The sequence below is a fragment of the Rousettus aegyptiacus genome, unplaced genomic scaffold, assembly GCF_014176215.1.
Source record: "Rousettus aegyptiacus isolate mRouAeg1 unplaced genomic scaffold, mRouAeg1.p scaffold_m13_p_16, whole genome shotgun sequence".
Taxonomy (NCBI): Eukaryota; Metazoa; Chordata; class Mammalia; order Chiroptera; family Pteropodidae; genus Rousettus; species Rousettus aegyptiacus.
In genome coordinates, this window is record NW_023416291.1 from 54,265,317 (window position 1) to 54,287,678 (window position 22,362).

Below are 22,362 nucleotides of genomic sequence, written 5' to 3' on the forward strand. Positions count from 1 at the left end.
TTTAAAGCCCGGTTGGGATCAGGCGGCTGTCCACGAGAGAACTTAAAAGTGTTCTATGTATTTAATGGGCTGCCAGCCCCCAGACTGTAGGGGAGGGTTGGGCAGAATCACCCCGAATGAGACCCACTAATGTGAACAATCGGGAACAGGAGCAATGCTTGGCAATATAGTAGGGGCTCATAATGTTTTCATAATCACTGAGTTTTCAGCCAACTCTTGGATCTGATTCCAGTTCTTCCCCTGAGTCAATGACTTTGGGCAGGTGACTGAGCCGCTCTGACCCTCGGTATCTTCTGCGAGATGCGGACAGCGGGGAGCGGCCAAAGCGCAGGGGCAGGCAGTGGCGTCGTCGGCGCGCGTGGCCCAGCGGGGTGTAGCGGGGCCTCTAGCCACAGCGGACGCCGCGCGCCTCTACTACTTCCCACTCGCGATGGAACGAACAAGGAAGCCGCAACGGCGCGTGCGCACCGCAGAGCCTAGCTCGGCGCGCCGCCGCGCGCGCACACGCACGCACGCACGCACGCGCTCGGCCCGCGCGCCCCCTCCGAGGGGCGGAACCGACGCCTGGGCGCGGGACTCCGCTTCCCAGCGTGCCCAGTGGCGACGCGGGCCGCCGCCTAGGAGGAAGTCCGACCCGCGGCGGCCGAGCCGCGGCGACGCGGAGCCCACCGCACGCACGCACGGAGGCACGCACGCGCGTCACCCCTGGCCCCGCCCCCGGAGGCCCCGTGCGGGAGCGCGCTCCGGCGTGCGCAGGGCGGCGGCGCGGGCGCGGAGGCGCGCGGTGACCGTTGGCGCTGAGGGGAGGAGGCAGCGCGGCCGCCGCCGTTGCGCAGATCCGGGCCGCGGCTGTGGGGAGGGCGCCGGGGCCAGTGACCTTCCGGAGGCGGGAGCGAGCCAGGGGGCCCGGGACTCCGAGCGCCGCCGCCGCCGCCATGAACAACTCGGGCGCCGACGAGATCGGGTGAGGACGCGCCGGGCCGCGCCGCCGTCTTGGCCGGCCCCCGCCCAGACGCCGCCCGGCCCGTCAAGGTCACGCCGCGGGACCGCAGCCCGGGATCCCGCCGCTTCCTGGCCGCCGGGAGCGCCTCCGGCGGGACCCTGGGGCTTCTCCGTGTTTTTTGGCCAGGAGGACCCCGAAAGGGAGCCCAGGGGACCCGGAGGGGACGCGCCGCCGCCGCGCCCGAGTTTCCCGCTGGAGGGACCCCGAACAGAAGCCTAGGGGTTCCGGGGGGTCTTCGCGGCGCTTGAGTTTCCCGCTGGGGGACCCAGAGTGGAAACCCGGAGGGTCCGGGGCGCCCTGTCTACCCCCGCGTTTGGGTTTCTCGCGGGGAGACCCCCGGAATGGGAGCTCGGGGGTCCCGGGTGCCCCGTCTCTCCCTGTGCCTAGGTTTCCCGCAAGGGTGGTCCCGAAGGGGACCCCGGAGGATCTGGGGTGCCCCGCGGTCCCCTGTCCGTGTTTCTCCCGGAGGACCCGGAACGGGATCCTGGCGGGTTCCGCGGCGCCCCCAGCCCGCGCACAAACTTGGCGGGTCGGCGCACGTGGCGGGCCCGGCGCGGGGGTTCCGCTTCTGCCGCCCCCCAACTTCTTCCACCCGGGACTCCAGGCAGCGTCGCCTCCTTTCCCCTCTATCTCTCCCCCCAAAGTGCTCAGAAGGGAGAGTCGCAAACACAGTTGTCGGGCCAAGGAGGGGCGGGGGGGGGGGTCCCGGTCGGCGGACCCCGCCGTGTCCACCACTCTCTCAGCGCGCCCGAACCTGCAACTGTTTTTATCTTGATGGAGCCCCTTCCCGCCCAGCCGCACCTAAGCCCCCAGGGGTGTCTTTAAAATAAAGAAAAAGGGAAACTCGGCCACGCGGGCAGAAAGCCTGGCTTCCGAGGTCTTTCTCCGTGGCGGGGCTGGGAGAGGAGGTTTGTTGTAGCTGAGTTTCCCCTTTAATTATAGCCTTGCCCAATGGAGAAGGAGCGAGATCTGAGAAGCGATCCCGAAGGAGCTAGAAAGGCAGTTCTGCCCTGGTGGAGGGCTTTGCTCTAGTTTCCCTCGCAGACGAGGCTCCTCTAGCACCAGTGCGATTTTATAGTTTAAGTCTCTGAAGAAAAAGGCAGAACAGTCCCAGCTGCCGGTGGCCTTGCGTTCATTTCTCGGTGCCCTTAGCTTCGAGCAGAGGTGGTGGTTATCAAATAATTGATTTGGCAACTCATTGTTTGCTTGTGGGAGGCTGGCCTCACTCCGTCCCCATCTGGCTTCAGTCACAGTTACACGTGTGGATGTAAAATGCAGTTTGTGGGCTCCCGTCCCCAGAACCCCACGCTATTCAGAGGATCAGGAAGAAAGCAGGTAGCTCCAGTGGGTTTGTTTCGTGGCCAGGCATTAGAAGACCACATTCTGTGATCGGTAAATGCGAAGTTGCAGCACCTCTGGGAACGGAGTGGGGCGGGGGAGGCTTCTGGCGGAGGTCGCAGGGCTGCGGCGGCCGAGAGCAGGGTCTTCGGGCCTGAGCTGCCTGCCTTCCTCCGCGAGAGAGCAGAGAGGAAGGTTGGGCGGAGGGGAGGTCCCGCGAGGCCTGCCCCTCAGGCATGCCCAGGAGGAGATAGCCAGAGGGGGCGCCTGTTATTTCAGTTTGTGCCTACTTTTGGATCCCAGCCGGGATCCGGGCTGGGGTTTGGAGGGTCCAGACCCGTGGGCAGTGTGGGGAGGCCGCAGAGCGATTAGCAGGACCAGGAGCGGGGCTGGGGCCCCTGCCTGGCTGTGCTCCCCTCCCACCCTGGCCCGAGCTTTGAAGTCGTGGATCACAGGTGTCCCCGAAGCCTTTGATGGCTTTGCAAATAAAAATCTTTTGCCAGAAAGCGTTGGCAGGTTTCTGTCTCACATGGGAACTTTGTGTTTGTTGAATCGGCCGTGGAGTCCGGTCCACTTTGACCTCCTTGCCAGGGCGGCCTGGCTGGGCTCCCTGACAGCCCAGCCTGCCGTTTCCGGTGGGGATACAGTTGCAACTTTGGAGTGTTACCACGTGGGAGGTGTGTTGTGCTCAAATCCCAGAGATGGCAGACACTGTTGGGGTGGCACGCGCCCTCACCTCCAACCTCCTCTTCTTTGGTCTCGGTCAGCCCCGCCTGAGCGGCCGGGGTGGGGGAGCGCTTGACAGGGGCCTGTCCCCTTTGCCTGCCAGGCACATGTATGGGTGCAGTGGGGAGGCCCCGGGAGGTGTGCGGATGCCCAGGCTCCTGCCCCGGTCTGTCTTTGAAGGAAGAGCTTCCCCGGGCCCTGGCCGCACCTGGGTGGGTTCGGAAATGAGTGTGTGCTCCGACGGGAGAATGGGGGTGGGAGAAGGCCGCCGCCGGCCGCCGCTGCCGCTGCCAGCGTTCTCAGTGGCACAGTCGGCTAGAGTGGAGTGAGGACAGAGGGCCGACAGGAGCAGTGGGTGTCCGGTGTAGTCATGTGTGGCCATTCGTAGCCGCTGTACAGACGAGCAGATGACCCCCCTTCTGGGGCGGCCCCGTGGGAACAGGCACGCACCTCACTGGGGTGTCTGCTGAGCGGATGGGTTCGAGTTCTTCCTTCGCCGTGACCGTGGGAAGTCAACTGGGAGAAAGGTCCCCTGATTCACATTGTCTGCTGGGGTCTGTGGGGGGTGCCCCTGCGGGCACCTGCCACCTTGGTGCTCTCGGGTGCTGGGCGAGGCCCCCTCTGGTTACCACGGGACAGGCACGCAGAGGCGCTTTGTTGCACCATCTCCGGGGCAGCCGCGCTGGGTCACAGGCATGGAGAGAAGCGAGGAAGAATTTGTCTGGCACTTGTAGTTTTCCTGCGTCCCGACGCCTGGTGAGGCGGGGACACCTGCACTTCACCGGGGGGAAGTCGCAGGGAGAGGAAGGACTTGGAGGCGCGACGTAAGCAGCGTTTTGGCTGCTCTGCGGAAAGATGCAGTGCAACGTGGCTGCGCCCACAGGTGCTCAGCCAGAGGGCCACAGCCGGGTGACCTCAGGCGCCTGCCGTCCCAGTGCCGGCTGCATGATGCCTGGCAGGGTGGAGGCCGCCTGCAGCGTGTGGAACAGGCCGAGGCGGAGCGCTCAGGGCCTGCCTGGTCTTTCTGGAAGGGGTTCTCGGAGAGGCTTTGGAGGACACACGGAGCTGAGCTCCGGCCGGGCCTGAGCAGGGGGATGGGGACTTGTCAGTGCCTGTTTGCGCTGAGCCCCAACGCGATGGGAGATGGGGGGCGTCGTCACCGTCTGGTTTGCTTCACAGGCCCTGATTTGGGGAGGGAACTGGGCTTCTCTGGGAGAGGCAGGTGGAGGGGCCCTCCCACTCCTTAGCAGAGTGGGTCCTGGGCTTTTCCCGTGTGTCATGTGGCCCCACAGTCCTCTGGGAGGGAGAGGTCTTCCCCAGGTGCCAGGTGGAAAGCCTGAGTGCCCAGGGCAGCAGCGGGCTCGGGTAGCCTTTGGGGCGAGGCCCGTGGGCTCTCTCGGGCCCCCCTCCCCGCCCCTACTGGTGGCTCTGCCTGTTTCCCACTTAGGCACCTGACTGTGGGTCACCTGGGAGGGCCCGATAGAGCCAGGAGGGCCCTGTGTGTGTGTGTGGGCTGCAGAGTCTGTGGGGCCCTTCTGTCCAGCTTCAGCTGGCTCATGACACCCTTCGCTTTGAGCAGGGGGCGGGGCTGGCGGGGGCTGGCGTGCTTGGCCAGGCCCTTCCTCTGTCCAGGCCTGTGTGTTCGCGCCCGCCAGCGCCCCGGAGCCAGGTCCGCGAGGGCCGCCCCTGGATGGCGGCGGGCGAGCAGGCCTCACGCGCGCAGGGGCTGCGCAGCGTGTCGGCGAGCTGTGGTCTTGCTGCGGGGCAGTGAGGAGCCCGTCGGGCCGTCGTGGGGGGTGGGGCATTAAGTCTCTGGGGCGCCGGGGCACCCGTTTCTCACCGTGGCGAGGTTGGCACAGGGCCCTTCTGGCTTTGTTGATTACAAAACCTGAGTCCCAAGAGGTTGGGGCATTGAGGGGCACCGGCCACCACGAGTCAGTGGGGCCTCCTGGGACTCTCCGAACCTTCTGTGTGTGGACCAGGAGCGTGCGCCCTCCAAGCAGGCGGGGTGGAAGCGGCAGTGAAAGGCACTTGCGGGCGGGGCGGGGTCTTGCTCCACGCTGGCCGGCGGCCACTTTGGAGGCACGGCTCCCGTGTGTCTCGGGTGTCCTGCGTGGCGAGACTGTTATCCTGGAACGTAGTCCTGGAATGGCCTCAGTGACGACAACATCATCACTCACCGCCCTCCAGAACCCCAGACTCGGGGCGGTTACGGAACAGTGACGGAGGTCCCTGCGCTCGCTTCCCGGCCGGACTCAGCAGCCACTCACATCTTGTCCGGGGACGCGTGTGTCTTTCTCGAAGCATTGGAGAGGAGCTGGTGCCCGGTGCCCCTGCGCGGGCGCGCCCCGTCTTCTAAGAAGCATCCTCTCGCGTGGACACAGTGCAGTGGCGATCGATGCCTTGTTGCTCTGTCGGTTGTGCCGGTGGTGGCGTTTCTAGTCTCTCCCTTAGGGCCTCATTTCAAAGTTGAAACGATGGCTGGAACCTGGACCGGCTGGGGTGCTCGGTGGGGCACCAGATTCTGACCTTCCCATTTGGCTGGACACAGCGCTAAGTTGAGGCTGCGGTTTCTCTAAGTGGGTTGGATTTGGTCTTGTTTTTGTTTTTGACAATGCTTGAGTCTCTTTTCTGCACGGAGTTGCTTTTTTACAGCAAAGCCTTGTCATTCTCGTGCGGCAGGGCTGGGCTAATGGGGAGCTCCTCCGTGGTGCCAGCCTGCCTCGGCCCTTGTCACCGGAGGCCCTGAGTCACCGCTTGCTGTGGGCCTCGCCTGACCGCCCTTGGGGAGTGGGGCCCAGCTGGCGGCCCAAGTCTAGACCGCTGGGAGGGAGGAAGCCTGAGGGGGAGCCTCGGTCGGCGTGGCCGCTGCCGCCTGAGCTCACAGAGCTACGGCCAGACATGTCCTGGGTCCTGTTCCAGCCTCCCAGCCAGGGCGGGGGGTGGCCTGTGTGTTGGCATTTCGAGGATGGCAGTGGGCACCTGTCTGGTGGCAGGAAGTGTCCCTCACGCACTGAATCTGGACAGCCCCTGCTTAGAGGACAGGCAGGTCGCACTGAGCCCCTGACAGGCGTGCTGTCGCAGGCATTCTGCCAGTGGCTGGCACACTGAGGCTGTAGTCCCCAGATGGAGCAGAGGTACTGGGTGCGCCTGCTGCCTCGCGGGGTCTGTCCTCAGCCGGAGGGTGGGGCGCCCTGTCTGGCCGTTCTCTTGGAGCCTCAGGAAGCAGCAGTGCGCTCAGCCTTGAGGGTCCCTGCGTCTGGGGTGGGGGGGGCGGTGTGTGGGGGGGTGGGGCTGAGCTTGGACCACACCCTGGTGTCTGCAGAAGTACCAGTTAGCCCCTGGACCCAGCTCCAAGGGTGACAGTGTTAGTGTCCCCTTTTAGTCTACAGGGCAGACAGATCGGAGAGCTGCTGCTGCTGAATCCTGCCTCCCGCGTCCTCTGTCATGCCTGCCTCCGGGCCCAGGCCGCAGGGGTGGGGTTCTTCCCGAAAGTTCTAGTGCGTCTGCCCGAAAGGCCAGCCCAGGCCGCCTGGGAGTGGGGGTGTGGGCTGTGGGCTGGGGCTCGGTGTTGCGTCCGGAGCTCCAGGGGCCTTCCCAGTGACTGTGGGTCCTAGCTCGTGACCTCATGGTGCCTGGGCTTCGCCCTGCAGTCTCTGCCCCTGCGGTCATTCTGCTTTGTCATGTGTGGCCTCAGATCTTGACTGTAGGCGTGATCCACTCTGCAGCCTCAAGCCGAGGCCTGTCGCCTCGCGAGGCATGCCCTCCCGCTGCGGGGGTGGTCTGCGTGCACCTGCTCTTCACTGGGGGTTACAGTACTCGCCCCCGCCTTGCGGGCAAGCCTTGGAGTCATTTTTCTTGTCTGCAACCGACAAGGCCTGGCGATGGGCGCGACACTCGTCAGCACGTCTGTGCGGACGCCCTCCGTGGCGTGGATTACTGCCATGGGATGGCTCCGATGGGCCTCATCTTCAAGGTGGGAACCGCCTTGACCCTCAATGTTTTCTTGTTGAATTGCAGGAAGCTCTTCGTGGGCGGTCTTGACTGGAGCACCACCCAAGGTAGGTGTCGCAGCCGCTTGCCAAGGGCTGCAGGTGGCCTCAACCTTGGCCTTCAAGTTATGTGACTTTGTCTTTTGCTACTACCCTGGGTTTCTTTGACTCTCGATTGATTTATTTCCTTGATTTTTGGGGAGGGGGACATTCGATTGGGTGAGTAGGGGCAGAGGGCACTCAACATTGGCGTTGAAGCGGTTAATTTTGTCCTGATGTTTCGCAGCTGTTAGGGAAAAGAGTTATACGGGAGGTCCCTAGCTCAAGGCTGGGTCCCTAGCTCCAGGCCGAGGTAGGTCGCTGAGGCAGGACTGTGCAGTGCAGAGCGAGGGGCGGGGCGGGGCGGGGCCAGGCGGCAGGATGCTCCCATGGAGCAGGAAGAAGCTGGCGGCCCAGCCAGCCTTGGACGCTGTGGTCCGGTTCCCTCGCACTCCCCCGTCCTGGGCACCTTAGCCGCAGCCTGGCTAGTCTGCATGCAGACATCGTGTGTCCTTCCCTGTGTGTCTCCTGTCCCCTGCTAGTCAGTTTACACATCCAGGTCAGGCCGGTGAGTCGGGAGAGCGGCGTGCGCGCACACCCTCTGCGACTCTGTTCACACTCTGGCGTGTGTGTCTGTGCTTTGCCCCCGTCTCTGAGCAGAGACTCTCCGCAGCTACTTCTCCCAGTATGGAGAGGTCGTGGACTGCGTGATCATGAAAGATAAGACCACCAACCAGTCTCGAGGCTTCGGCTTTGTCAAGTTTAAAGACCCCAACTGTGTGGGCACGGTGTTGGCCAGCAGACCGCACACACTGGACGGCCGAAATGTAAGTGCCTCCTCCAGCCGAGCTCCCCTGCTGTCCTCACTGGCCCTGGGAAGCTGCTGCCCCGGCGTCAGTGGTGATCCTGGTAAAGAATGTTTCCCCGGCCTCGATTCACTGGAAAGGATTAAGGCGCAGAGCTTAGGCGGCCTGCTGAGGGCGAACTGACTGTTGGGGGGGGGGGGCGTGCCATGCTCGTGCACTATGCCACCGCCTGTGGTCGCTGACCCTTCTTCCAGAGGAAATAGCCTCGTAGTCACAACTGGCTCGTTTGAAACTTCCTGCAGATCGACCCAAAGCCATGCACACCTCGGGGGATGCAGCCGGAGCGGACGCGGCCGAAGGAAGGCTGGGTAAGGGGCCGGGCGGGGCAGCCTTTCCTGTCCCGCAGCCAGTTCAAAGGACACATGTGCCTTTGGTCTGCCGCCTCTCTCACGGCCATTGAGGGCGACAGGAGCCCTTCTCCTTCGACACTTGAGCAGCCGAGGATTGTTCAGGTTTATCCAGTGCTGTGAGTTTATTGTCTCATAGCCAGGGAGACGGTTCTTATTAGTCTACCTTAAAAACAATGACACCTCCCACTCAAGGCCAAAGCAGCTCCCCCCTCTGCCAGGTGGCTGGGCTGCGCTGTCCAGGCACACAGTTGACAGCTGAGTCCAAGGGCCTGCTCATTCAGACAACATATTGTGCTGATGTGGGGACTCCCTGGGAGCCACGTGTGGCCCTTGGTGCTGGGCCCCTGGGAGCAGATCTTGTCTTCTGTCGCCCAGCACCCACACTGCCCCCTCCCCCTCCCAGCTCTCAGAGAAGACCATCCCCCAGGATGCCCGTGTCCTTGCCGAGTCCAGCTGGGCCCAACTAGGCCGAAGCTGCTCTGGCACCAGGCCCAGGTCCCGGCAGCCTCATCTGGGCCGCAGGGCTGGGGACCGTGAACCTGCATTTCAACAGGACCCTCAGCTGCTGCTGGGGGACAGGGCCTTAGACACTCGGAACCGCCTTCATTGCTGCTTCGTGCTGTTAGGAAAGGTTTTGCGTCATGAGCGGTGGGACGGCCAGAGCGGCGCACGGCTGGGCGCCACCCAGACGCTGCCGTCCTCACAGCCGGCTGCACCCGAGCCCCGCTCTCAGCCCCCGGAGCTTCTCCAGGCCCCACCGCCCACGGGCCCCACGCCCGTCCCCGCGGCCACACAGCCGTGCGCACGTCCTCGTGCCGTCTCGCAGGCGGCCTTCATGGCCCTTCGGGCTGCACTCCAGCAGCGTTCGGGTTCTGTTCGGTGTTAACGTCCTGCGCTCGAAGCAGCTTTAGCAAGACAGGCCTGCACACGTGTGGGGAGCCCTTAGCACCCCCAGATCGGCTGGGGCGACCGAACCTATAGGAGGGAGAAGGGGTTCTGGGAGGGGCGGCAGGGCCGGAGCTGAGGTTCCGGTCCACCTGACGAGGCCAGACTGGTCCTTCCCCGCCGCACTTGCCCCGAGTGACCAGCCGGGGCGAGCGTTTCCCTCCGAGGTGTGCGGCCGTCCCTCAGGCTGCAGGGGTCGGGGAAGGTGGAGGACGAGGCGCCCGACGGTGTGGCTCGTCTGCTAGGAGGCCGTCCCGGTGTCATCGTCGGGTACCAGCGAGGGAGGCGGCCTCAGCTCTGCCGGTTTCCATCAGGGTGGCTCCTCGTCGCGTCCTCCTTACTGTCCTGAAACCCTCCGTGCCACGGTGCTGAGCCTTCGGGTCTGAAGCTTGCTGGGGTTCTAGCGAGCGCCACCGTGACCTGGGCCCGGTGTCCTGGTCTCTGGGAGCCTGCTTTGGGTCCCCTGTGGATTCAGTGGAGTTGCAGAGTATTAGGTGGCTTCCCTGAGCCAAGACGTGCGCCCGGGAGCACCCCGAGGGCTCCCCGCCTGGACTAACCTTTTTTTCTTCTCAAAACAGCAGAAAGGACCCAGGAGCGATAACAGTAAATCAAATAAGATATTTGTCGGTGGAATCCCTCACAATTGTGGTGAGACAGAGCTCAGGGAGTACTTCAAGAAGTTCGGAGTGGTGAGTTCCCCCTGGGGAGCGGCTGAGCCGCGTGTCCACCGGGCGGCTTGGCCTGGCAGCTCTGTGCTCTCGGCCCGTACCCCCCAGACCAGAATGGACCAGAGCCCCACCCATCCCCCTTGTGGTCAGTTACCATCCAGGACAGTGGTCACGGAACTCACCAGGCCGGTGTTGGGGAGGCCCTCTGGCTGCTTGTGACCAGCGTGGTGTAAAGCGCTGAACAGTGTTGGGGAGAAGCTGGCCTGCTGTCCCTTGGTCGCAGGAGGGCATGTTCTAGACCAGGGCCACCTGCCCCGGCTCCCAAAACAAGGTGCCCACACTGGTGGGGCGAGCCTGGCCTGGCTTAGCGGAGGAGTCCCAGAGCGGAGACTGTTCCCAGGTCCTGTACCAGCAGCAAGGACACCGCTGTCCGGGGCCCTGGCTCTGCCCATGCTCCCTTTGGCGGCTCTCCTGCCCTGAAGGACGCCAGCCGCCACACAGGGTGTTTGGCCCTGTCCTGCCCAGGTCTTCTCTGTGACACAGAATTCCCGAGGGCGCTGTTTTTCTGGAAGAGGATAAAATCCTCTAGAATCTCGTGGGGGCTGCAGTGAATCGGGTTCATACAGGGAGTTTGGTTTTAGTGGGGCCGGCCTGCGTGGCGCCTCCGCACGGGCACCCCAGGCTTCCGCCACTCGCACGCCTTGTCGGCAGGGTGGCCCTGTGTGCGCGTGCTGCAGTGTGTGTGCGAGGCGGCTCCTGCGTGTGCAGGGGCCGGGGCCCGGGTTCAGGACTGCCAGGGCGTATGGTCAGGGGCGCGCTCGGCCAGCAGGGGTTACAGGCCAGGAGGGCCAGGTCAGCAGGGTGATGGGGACGCTCTGTGTCATTCCGTCCTGGCATCCGAGAATGAGAGGGAGCCCTGGGGGGTGAAAGGGGCGCTTGGCCGCCTCCTGGCCCTGTGCATTGTGGACCTGGCACCGAAGGGCCAGCCTTTTGCTCTGGGACTCCCCAGACTAGGCACATGCCAGCAGGCGACCGGCTCGCGAGTGTCGTCGGAGCCAGTGGTGCTCGCGGCCGCCGTGGCTCCCAGGTTCTCAAACGGCCGTTTCTCTTGCAGGTCACAGAAGTGGTCATGATCTATGACGCGGAGAAGCAGAGGCCTCGAGGTAAAAGAGATGGAGTTTGTCCTTGACCTTCCCCCTCAGATGGCAAACTATCTCACAATTAGGTGGTGGTTGTAGCGAGCATTGCCTCAGGAAAGGGTGATTTGGAGACAAATGATTAAAACACAGGCTCCCCCCGTGCAGCCCCCGCTGTCTGTGCTTCCCAAGGTCAGACGTTACCATCTTTTTTTTCCCCCTGGCTCATTCTTCTGAAGTTTTTTCGACTTGACATTGATTTTAACATGGCTTCTGTTTTTCACTGTGCCCTGGAAGACCCGTGGTCCTTTTGCCCCGTGACCCTCCCCAGTCACGACTGTGCCCCACCCTCAGCTCACGCCCCGTGGTCAGCAGTCAGGTCAGTCCGCCCGCTCAGCTCGAACGTGGAGTTTCCTTTCCCCGTCCCATGCTTTTTTCCTGTTTTTCTTGATTTTTCCCCTCAGTCAGTGGGGCTGGCGGGAGGCGGGTCCCCACCAGGGCTCCCCACGCTGTCCACCCCCGCATGTCTGGAGCTAGGACAGTGGGCGCCCGATCTCCATGCCCTTTTTTTTCTTTTTCCGTGGCGGCTGCTGCGCATCCCCTCCCCCCCCCCCCCCCCCCCCCCCCCTTCGCTCATCCGTTGTGGTTCATCAGCCGCTTTGGGCCCAGTCCGGGCTCGGCAGCCCCTGCCCCGCGGAGGCCCCGAGAGGGGGCCGCCCGCCTGCCCGCAGCGTGCGCCCGCCATGCTGGAGAATAGTTTGCCATTTGAACCTCCACCCTCCTACCCCCGGTTTAAGTAACGTCTCCTCACTTCATGTCGGTTAAGCTGTTAAGTCTTAGTCTTAATTTTAACGTAGCCGTACATGCTTAGTGACATACGTAAGTGTTTCGTAGTAAATACAGTAACGTTAAGTAAGCTGTTTTTCCTTTCTCTCTGTGAATTTTTGTGATTAACGATCTCTCTTTAGATTTCTCTTCTCCAGGTGCTAAATTATATCACACAGGTACAGGCCATCCCGCAGTCAGAGGAGGGAGCGGGCTTCGCTCCAGTGGGGTGTAAACGAAGTTTCAGTGTGTTTCTGTGCCGCTTCCTCAGTGCTGATGTCGCCTCTTGACACAGACGCGTCCCTAGACGCCCCGCCCCAGGCTCCTTAAGCACGAGTCACCGCCTCTTGCGCCCTAATGGACTGTGTGAGCCCCGTGGTTTCAGACACTCCTGCACCCCGAGAAAAACGTTACCTTGTAACATGCGTTCATCACCCGTGCCGTGTTCCACCGTTGCCTCCGGTCTTGTGAAGCCTCAGGATGTGGGGACCCCGAGGGCAGCTCTTAGATTCCCTGGGCCCACCCCCCACCCCCTGCCTCCAGCCCCCTGCCTCCAGCCCCCTGCCGTCCTTGCCCTGGGCCCGGGGCTTGGGGCGCAGGCTGCACGGGCTGGCCGGGAGACTGCTTCGGGCTTGGCCCTGGGGCCCGCATTCCTGTGTGGCGCACACCATCCTCAGCTGTCGGGCTGTGCGGGTCCCCGTGAGTCCCCTGGAGCGCTAGGCAAGCAGAGGGTGGGAGCGACACCCAGAGCAGTGGCTGGTCCGCGGGTGTCCCAGGGCTCACGCCTACTTTACTTTCCCCGACACTTTCTCCGCTCGGAGGCCCTGCCCTGGGTTAGCGTAGTCAGTGTCCCTGCCCGAGTGCTGCGTGCGTCTGCTGGACAGCGAGCCCCCGACTTGTGCCCGCCCCGCCCGCTGCTGCCTGTGCTCACCTCGGCCCGTCCCCCGCGCCCCGCCCCCAGCTTCAGCCCCTCTCACCCTGCTCTCACAGTTCCATTTCTCCCGCGCCAGGCGTAGCTTCCGTGCCTGCGTGTGCAGGGAACATGGCTGAAGGCTCCCGAACCCCAGCCGTCCCTCCCCGCCAGTCTGTCCCCCGCGTTTCCGAGCCGCCTTCTCCCGTTTCCGTCCTTCTGCTGTGGTTTCGCCTGCCCCCTTTCCACGGGGTCTGGGCATGGCCGCCCTGCCCGTCCAGCACAGGCCTGCCGCGCGGCACCCGCCCCTGTGGCCCTCTGCCCCCACGCCCACCGTCAGCTCTCAGCCCTTCCTCCGGCCCATCTGTCGTCCTCCGGGGTCTCCTGGCAGCTGTCTGCCATGCGCGTCCTGTCGTGCTCACAGCAGGCGGGCCCCGGGAGCCGGCGCACTGGACTGAGGACCAGACGCGCCACGTTAGCCGGGCGGGCGCGCTCACCCAGACCAACCAAACTTCGTTTATACTGCCACTTCCTTGTGTTTGGGAAATGCTAAATTTTTTTTCCTTTAAAATTCTCTTTTCGAGGACATGGTGCCTCTTGCTCTTGCTGCCGACAGCAGAGTTGGCCTGCTGGAACCCACCGTGGCCTGTATCTTTGTGTATTTTATTACGTAGATACGTACAGATAGGTACCTGTGTACATGCGTATGTGACCTTGGCAGGACTCCTTGGGCTTACCCAACGGCGTTGGATAAGCCTAGTGAGGCACTAACTGCGGTAGAGACGTACGCTAACGCGCTAGGGCAGCACGTGGCTGCTGTCAGCACTGGCTGTGAGGCGGACTGCGAGCCGAGGGGGAGGACCCTGGGCTTCAGCGGAGCAGCACCCTCGGCACCCAGGCGGAGCGCTCCACCTGCCCCGCCCTGCTCTTCCACAGAACGTTCTGGCACTGGTGCGGCTCCCTGCCTTGTTTACGGCCCTCGCCGTCGTGCCGTCCGGGCTGCCACTCCCTAAGAGATGCCCCGGCTGTTCCAAAGTGTCCCCGCGGAGCCCCGGCCCGAGCTGGGCCCTGGGCGTCCGGCGGAGCCCTCCCTTCCCGGGGCGCTCGCCAGGCCGGCCCCGCGGCCGCCGCCCTCGCTCGCTTCGCTGCAGCCCCGGGCGATCCCTCGGCCCGCCCCTGATACTGTTCATCACCCTGTTTTGTGTCACAACACCCTGCTACCTTGATTCACTCTTCGTCGTTGGCTAGGTTTTGGATTTATTACTTTCGAGGACGAACAATCAGTGGACCAGGCTGTCAACATGCATTTTCACGACATCATGGGCAAAAAAGTGTGTAGTGGTAGTTTTATTTTACCTTCAGACCAAACCAAGTCTCAGGCAACTTAGGGATTTCACTGGAAACGATGACTCCTTCCCAGAAAACAGCCGGGCGGGTGGCCGCTGTGGGGCTGGGCCTGCAGCGCGCCCGGGCGGCGGGCGGCGGGCCGGGCGGGCCGGGCGGGCCTCCAGTGAAATTGCGGGTTGCCTCAGGCTTGGTTCCAGTGACCACTCCTTCAGATGTCTGTCCCATATTCCCGATTGTTCCATCCGACCCGTGCTGGGTGGAGAACCTTCGAGGAGAGGTTCCCCGTAAAACTGAAAGAAACGTAAACATCCTGAAGGATTGGTTGTTTTCAATTGGGTCACTTACTGTGAAACCCCGGTACCAACCACATGCTCTCAGTAGTACTTAACTCCATGCAGTCAAGTGACCTCTGGTTGTCCCATCTTCATACTGTGTTGCTGCCACGGAGGTGACTGTGAGAGAGCCGCCCCTAGCTCCTCGTTGTCCCGGGCCCTTTGAGCTTTGGAGGAGTCACTGTGGACGAGGAGCTGGCAGGGACTCTGCAGCGTGGGACTTCTCACAGTTAGCAGAGCCTTGGGGGTCCACATTTTTGCAGGATGCCAGTCTGGGTCCTTGTGAAACCTGCCCGGCGCACCCTGGCGGTGCGTGCCACCCGTACCTCGTCTGGCTCAGCGCGCCCAGCCCTTCTGATTGAGACGCGAGGGAGAGTGGCGCCAGGGCTGTCCCCGCTCCCTGCGGGGGCTCAGGTTTGGGTGCAGACTAGACGAATTCCGTGCAGACATAAGGACGTGGGAGGCACACGTGTCACTCCCGTGCAGCGAAGCTTCCAGTTTAGAGGCAGCGTGCGGATTTCGAGCATGCGCGCCAACGATGAGCGCGAGGTCATGGGAGCCCACGTTCAATAGTTGAAGTCCCTGCTGCGTTTAAACTTCAGAAGCAGCGTGGTCTTGCCTCGGGGCAGGCGGGTCTCCTCTGTGCCCAGCTCTGCGTCCGCTCCGGGCCACCGCTCCGGCCCCGTTTTGTGGGACGTAGGCTGTCTGGGCTGCTCAGAGCGGGCACAGATGGCTTCCCACGCCTGCGGGAGCCTGGCTCCTGTCGCCCGACCTTCACTGGTCCCTGCTGGCTCTTCGTTGGGGACTTCTATCTAATGGGCTCAGGTCCCCTTGTAATTGAACCCGGAGCAGAATGATGACACCGTGTACCCATAAGAAGAGGGCAGAGGAATTTTTATAATTACAAGGCTTGCTTCGCTTTGTTAGCGGGAACCAGATTCCCTTAAGGAGAATGTGTGCAGATTCACTAACTTGAGCCTTTGGAAACTGTCCCGTGGTCCCGCTGTCCCGCTGCCTTGGGCTAAGGGAGATTTTTTCCCCCCGTCTGTGGGGTGTCAGGAAGGTGTGGGTGCTTGAGCCTCTGCCCCACTTCCTGTTTGTTCTCTGAGAGGAAGGGGTTTTAGAGAGTCCTTGATGTGTAGGTCACCAGGTTGAGACCCCAAAGGTGACTCCTGGCAGGTTCGTGGTCTCATTAAAATCTATAGAAGCAAGAAAAGGCCCGAGTTCTTAGCTGCCGAGGCGGCCCTGGCGTCGGGGCACCTTTTTGTGGTCAAGCCGCGAGGAGAGGCGGTCAGCGCACAGCGTAGCGGCGCGCGCTCCGCCCCTGCGGCCCCTGCCCGTGGCCCGGCTGCGGCTCCTGCCAGGTCCAAAGAGGAAGTCCTGGGCCGCTGACCCAACACAGTATGAAGATTGCTTACTGGTTCAAATGTCCATTTTATTGCATGTTTGTTTACTTTTCGTTAGATGTAATGTAAGATTCTCTTTATCACATCCATTCCCTCTGACGTTATTTTGAGTTGAGATTCTCTAAGCGTTAGCCTGGGGAAGGTAAGTTTTTATCTTCCTTTAGACATTTTAAATAAACCTAAGTAAACCAACTGTGTTTCTCAGGTATGAGCTGAAGGCGCAGGCAGGGCGGGTGGGCCCTGCAGAGGTCCCCTAACCACCCCCTGGGGTCCCCGGGCTCCCTGTGACGAGGACTGCGACTGTCGGAACGGCCCTGGTCTCTGCCCCCGGGTGTGCGAGGCCGTTGAAGGAGGACGCTCGCTGCGGCTTCCACTCGCCCGCGAGCCCCTCGTCACGCAGCCAGCGCTCACGGGCGCCCGGCCCTCGCTCCCGGCTCTGCAGCGTGTAGGGCTTAGCGTTTCACGGCCGCATCTGTTGTACCTGAGAAACATTTTTTAAATAAAGTAATTAAACTACAAAAGAAACTTTTTAAAGGAAAAACTACTAGCCTAAATAAGGTTTAGAGTTAAGTATTTAGTTTTAAGTTGTAATAAGATGCTAAGTGTAGTCGTAAGCTACCTGAGGGTGTGTCTGAGGGGAAGGGGCCCGGGACCCCCGCGGCCCCCTGAACCAGAGCTTGGTTTGTCTAGGTGGAGGTTAAACGGGCCGAGCCCCGGGACAACAAGAGCCAGGCGCCCGGACAGCCAGGGGCCAGCCAGTGGGGGAGCCGGGTTGTGCCCAGCGCCGCCAATGGCTGGGCAGGCCAGCCCCCACCCACGTGGCAGCAAGGATATGGCCCGCAAGGTAAGGCCAGTGGCACCCTCCTCCAGAGTTAGCGGGTGGGTACCAGCTCCCTGGGTCCTGGGTCACCGCCCGGCCCATCTCGAGGGTGGTGTGGCCCTCGGCAGTGAGCTTGGGGACCGGCAGAGTTGCAGTGAGCACCGAGACACTGTCACTGTCACCCCCGTCCTTGGCAGTGAGCACGGGGCGGACAGCCCACAGGGAGGGCGGGGTTTGGAGCGCCGCCTCTCCGGCGAGGCGCGGGGGCGTGGGCTGCGGGCCGATGCCAGGGCCAGCAGGTCCTTTGGGGGGTGTGGGGCAGGCTCAGGTCATCCCCTCCAGATTCTACGGGAGAAACCCAGAGGAGTGGCCAGGTGGGCCTGCTGGGTCCTGGGCAGCTGTGCCCCCTGAGCCTGCAGGGCCACCCGCATGGCCCTGAGGCTTTAGTCCAGTCTTTAGAGCTGTCTTTTTAAAACCTGCATTCTGCCGTAGAATGAAACGCAGCATGTGAAAGCGTTTGCTGCGCCCAGCCAGGTGCAGGACCTGTATTTGGCCTGCAGCTGAGGTCCCGCGCTTTTACCTGAGGCCTGATCCGTAGGCGTCCCCTCTGTCCCCTCCGACATTACTGTTCAAAAGCTGGGGCCATCAGACCAGAGGGCTTTTCTCGGCAGCCTTCGCTGCGGACGGACAGGGACAGCAAGCCCTGTGCCGATACCTGGCATTCTCGAGACATCACTGGGCCCGCCCTGGCGGTCCTGGGGCTGGGACATCCACCGTGTCCACCCGTGGGGTTCCGGGAGGGCCCTGCCAGCACGGGGACTGTGCTCTGGGGGCGGGAGGACGGGGTCGCCCTCACCCCCTGGCGTGGGGCTAACGCCGCGCCACCCTCCTTGTTTCCCGCTTTAGGAATGTGGGTGCCGGCAGGACAGGCAATCGGTAAGGGAGCGGCGGCGGCGCAGTGTGGCGGGCGGGCGGGCGGGCGCCGTGCGTGCCGTGCGTGCCGTGCGCGCCCTCACCCTGCGTACTGTGTTCCAGGTGGCTACGGACCGCCCCCCGCGGGAAGAGGAGCCCCGCCGCCACCCCCACCGTTCACGTCCTACATCGTGTCCACCCCGCCCGGGGGCTTCCCCCCTCCACAGGGCTTCCCACAGGGTTACGGCGCCCCCCCGCAATTCAGTGAGTCCCAGGCCCTAGGAGTCTCCGCCCGGCGCCACACGGGGGTGGGGTGGGGGGTCGTTGGGGCGCCACCTGTCTCGGCCCCTCTGCCTGGAGCAGGAGGGGTGTGGCTGTGTCTGCTGACGTCGGGACCTGATCCCTGAGAGCTGAGGGGCCGAGGCCTCGGTTCACCTCTCTCTGTGCCCCGCTTCATGGAAGGGGGGTCTGGCTGCCGCCCAGCCCGCCGCGTAGGGCACGCCCCCTACCCCTCTCTCCTGCAGATGTCTGGGAGGGTCTCCAACAGCACAGTCCCCTCATTTGGCCCGGGTTGGCCACACATCATTCCCACAGCCTGTGTTCTGCTGTGTACCTGGGTCCCAGTTTGTCACTCGAGGCCGTAGTGTAGACCGGCCACATGTGCAGGCTCAGTGGCCAGTGGCCCAGGGCTCGGCAGTTCAGTTCTGTGGCCCGCCCCAGGGCCACGTGACGTGACCACCAGTGGCCTTACGCAGAAAAGGTGTGTCACCTCGAGTTCGAGTTTGACTTCTGACAGATTGAGAGGTGGGTAGAAACGGCGCCCGGAGCCCGAGGACAGCGCAGACAGCGCGCGGTCGGCCGTGGCCTTTGCGGGGCCGTCGGCCCCCGTCGTGAAGAGCCCCAGCGGCGACCCCGCTGCCCCGGCCGCCCCCACTTCGCACGCTCGCCGCTGCTGCTGTCGGTCGTTGCCGTGGGTGGGGCCCACAGCGGCTCCCGGTGGTCGGGCTGTGGGCGAGGGTGGTGTCTGTCTGTCTCGTTTCAGGTTTTGGCTACGGGCCTCCACCTCCACCGCCAGACCAGTTTGCCCCGCCGGGGGTGCCCCCTCCACCTGCCACTCCGGGGGCAGCACCTCTGGCCTTCCCGCCGCCCCCGTCACAGGCCGCCCCGGACATGAGCAAGCCGCCGACGGCGCAGCCGGACTTCCCCTACAGCCAGTACGGTGAGTGGCCGCGCTGCCCGCTGTCCTCTCGCAGGCGGCTTCCCACAGGCCTTTCCGGCTCTGGGGGTCCATGCTGGAGGGGGCGGGTTGTTGGTGAGATCATGTGACCTAGCGTCGGACACTCGTCAGGGTCTCGGTTGCTCGGGCTTTTGCCAGGACGTCAGTTGTAGGAAGGCGTGGTTTCAGCAGCCGGTGTCTCCAGGCCTGTGGGTTTGGGACCCTGAGGCCAGGCCCGGGCCCCCAGGAGGGTGGTGTGAGGGCTGCGGTCACCGGCGGGGCCTCGGGCACCTCCCACGGGCCGGTCCATTGGGCGCCTCGGTTCTCGACGCGCAGCACGGACAGCGCGTCAGCAGGCGCGGGGCCGTGCGGGGCGGCGCCGGGGCAGGTACTGGCTTTGGCGTTGGCTTCGTGCTTCACTCGAGGGGCTGGTTGTGGGGCAGGCGCTTTTCAGCCGGGGTCTTCAGGGTGGCGGCCTTGCAGGTGGGGGAACTCGCGAGAGGAAAGGGCATGGCCCGGGGCTCCCCGCGCTGGGGTCCCTCTGCTGCTGGCTGTGAGGGGCCTGGGCCCCGAGGGCTCCCGTGAGAGCTTCGCCTGCATTTCCAGCTTCATCCGCACGGCGAGCCGCTCTGCCCTCGAATGTGGTCCCCGCTGGCTGACCACGTGCCCCGGCTCCCCGCGTCGCACTCTTGCTCCCCTGGGGCCTCGCGGGGCTGAGCTCGCCAGCGGGCGGGTTCCCCGCTGGGCCTGCGGCGGCCGTGTCGGTGCCAGGCACGTGCGTGTGGCCGGGCCGGGCTGGGCGTGTGTGGGCCTGAGCCTGTTCCCTGTCTGTCCCACTCTGCCAGGGCCGCCCTGGGGTAGTCACCCTGTCTCGTCTCTCGCCAGGCCTGGGTTCCTATTCTCAAGACCCGGCGGGCTTCGGGCCCATACTTTGTTTACACTCTTATGGTCAGGCTGAGCAGTGATGTGGCCTAGGTAGGTGGCGCTTCCTCGCCCACGGCCCCCACCCGTGGGCACCCGCGCAGCGGACACGGCCTCCTCTGCCGTCCCGGGTGGGGGGACCCACAGGGCCTTGCGGGACGGGCCCAGGAGCTCTCCCTGCTCAGGCTGGCTCCCGATTGGGAATTCAGGCCTTGCTCCGAAGCGTGTGGTCTGGGTGGGCAGGGCTTGAGGACAGCGCTGTCCCCTTCCCAGAAGCACTTCTGTGCCCTTGCGGGTCAGCGGCAGGGTCAGGAGCTGTTCAGAGCAGGGACCTGCCCGCCCTAGCAGGCTCTTCAGGTGTGGCCGACTTGGGTCCTTGAGGCCTCGCGCTTCATAGGCAGTTGCCGCCAATCCCCATGCCACTCGGATAGTTTTATGGAAGCCACCAGGGTGGGCCACCTCTGCAGGGAGGACTGTCTGGCGTCTGGGGCGCATCCTGGAGGGAGGCCAGGGCCATCCAGATGTCTCCTTCAGCCCGGAGAGCTGCACCTGAGTCCGCCCTGCACTGCACCCGAGGGCAGATTTGCCAGGAGCCCACAGGCCACCTGCCAGGCCGGGCGATATGTGTCCCCAAGCGCAGAGGCTTCTCCTGCCCGCAGCTCTGCCGCCAGGGCCCCACTGAGTACGTGAGGGCGGGCGGGGAACAGCCGAGAGCAGAGAGGACAGAGCGAGGGCCCGTGAGGTCTCAAAGGAAGCCTCTTTCCTCTCGGTGTGGAGACAGGGTCCTGCTGGGGTTTGGGGATGGGCTTCCGGGACACAGATGCTTTTGGAGGTCTGGCGGTGCCAGGCGTGAGCGGGACCCCGGGTCCTGTCGGCGGTGACTGGCATGGCCACGCCCCTGTCCGCTCACCACACTCCCCCACCCCGCAGGTTATGGACAGGACTTGGCTGGCTTTGGCCAGGGCTTCTCAGACCCCAGCCAGCAGCCCCCCTCCTATGGGGGCCCCTCAGTGCCTGGCTCAGGGGGGCCCCCTGCCGGCGGAAGTGGCTTTGGACGCGGGCAGAACCACAACGTGCAAGGGTTCCACCCCTACCGACGCTAGCCGGCCGGAGCCACGCGAAAGGACGGCGGGACAGCGGGACCCAGGATACGAAACTTGTGACCTCGTGACAATCACAAACTTGGCAGAAAAAAAAATCGAGATTCAACCTTGGGGGGAGGGGCGGGCACGAGGCTTTTGGAGGCGGCTGTGGGTGTCTGGACTGAAGTTTTTAAATATATTTCTTTCTCTAACCCATCAGCACAATAAAAAAAAAAGTCACTGGTTCAACAACAGGGTTAAAAAAATATGTCTTCAGCTTTAATTCAAAACTTCAGGTTTCTTTTTCTTCCTTTTTTTGAAATTATTTTCCTGAGCCTTTTGTTTTACCGTATATTGTAAACTTTTATGTTAAAGAAAAAATATACATTTACAAATTGTGAGATTTTTAAGAGAAATTTTCTACGATGTATACTGGCTTATTTTTTAATTTAAAACAGGGTTTCCGTCGGCACTGGTGGGAGCGAGGGGCGTTGTGGTCCCCGCGCTCCCGGCTTTGAGGGTTGGGACTCGTTGGTCCAGAAACTCTGGAGCTCAAAGCAGCAGTCTACTGAGTGTGTTTGTTTTTGTTTATTCCTTGCTTTTGTCGACTGACCTGCCCGGCGGTGTCGCAGGTGTGCCGTGGGGGCCGCACCCGCCCAGCCTGCCCGCACCGCGTGTGCGGCGGGCGCGGCTGGCACCTCGGCGCGGAGGCCCCGGCAGCCGACCGCATGCGCGTTGCTTCAGGGCGTCCCCGCTGACCAGTTGGACCCTGGTTTGAATAAAGAAGTGCGTTTGGATTAGAACCCAGTTGTGTCATTTGTCCCTTCCCTGCCCACCTGTGGCCCGCCTAGGGACCTCGGGGTTGTGGCACGTGTGCGTTGTAGGGTGGTGTGGGTGGGGCTTCGGTTTCCGGGGTTCATGGCCACTCACTGAGCGCCGAGGAAGAGGCAGCTGGACAGATCTGGGTGGGGATTGGCCAGGACTCCCCCATCCCTGCAAGGGTGATACCTGGACTGTGCCCTCGGGCAGGCTGTTCACCTTTGGACAGTTGACGTGGGTGGTGTGGGCGGTAGGACACCCAGTCGGGGCCCTGGGACGCAGCTTGGGGGCAAGGGCACTTGGTGGGGCCCGAGAGGCAGTGTCAGGCAGCGAGGTGGGTGGCTCACTCCTGGCCTTTGAGCCCTAGTCCTCAAGGGTGGACCCTAGATCTGGACGAGGAATGGGGGCTTGGAGGGGGGAGGGGGCCGGGAGTTCTGACATGGGCCTGGCCAGCAAAGCCCTCCTAGCCACTGATGCCGGGACCTCGCAACCCCAGATGCTCGGGGCTCAGCGAGGCCCCTATTTGCAGCCCTGAGAAGGGAGGGGGTCAGCCTGCTCCCATGCAGGACTGCCCTTGTTAGGTGCCATGGGTGTCCTGTGGCTTCTGGGACCGACCACCACAAATGGGCTGAAAACATGTTCTCAGGTTCACAGAAGGAGCAGGAAGGAGCCTGCTTGGCTCCTTTTATTAGTAAAATTAGCAAAATTA

General features: G+C 63.3%; 1 protein-coding gene across 5 annotated transcripts; it reads left to right on the top strand.

Moving 5' to 3' along the window:
- Window positions 1-768: 768 nt before the first annotated feature.
- Window positions 769-21,637, top strand: DAZAP1 (DAZ associated protein 1). 5 transcript variants are annotated; one of them, XM_036234222.1, is made up of 13 exons: window positions 773-964; window positions 7,088-7,128; window positions 7,759-7,925; window positions 8,207-8,272; window positions 9,841-9,948; window positions 11,042-11,090; window positions 14,047-14,129; window positions 16,574-16,727; window positions 17,610-17,639; window positions 17,739-17,879; window positions 18,658-18,834; window positions 20,683-20,739; window positions 20,781-21,637. In XM_036234222.1, exons 1-13 carry the CDS (start codon window positions 936-938, stop codon window positions 20,921-20,923), a joined length of 1,245 nt encoding a protein of 414 aa, XP_036090115.1. In that variant the 5' UTR covers window positions 773-935; the 3' UTR covers window positions 20,924-21,637. The 5 variants fall into 5 exon arrangements, with proteins under 5 accessions (XP_036090118.1, XP_036090115.1, XP_036090117.1 ...); XM_036234221.1 differs by having other exon boundaries at window positions 776-964; window positions 9,838-9,948; XM_036234224.1 differs by having other exon boundaries at window positions 774-964; window positions 20,683-21,637.
- The last annotated feature ends 725 nt before the right edge of the window (window positions 21,638-22,362 follow it).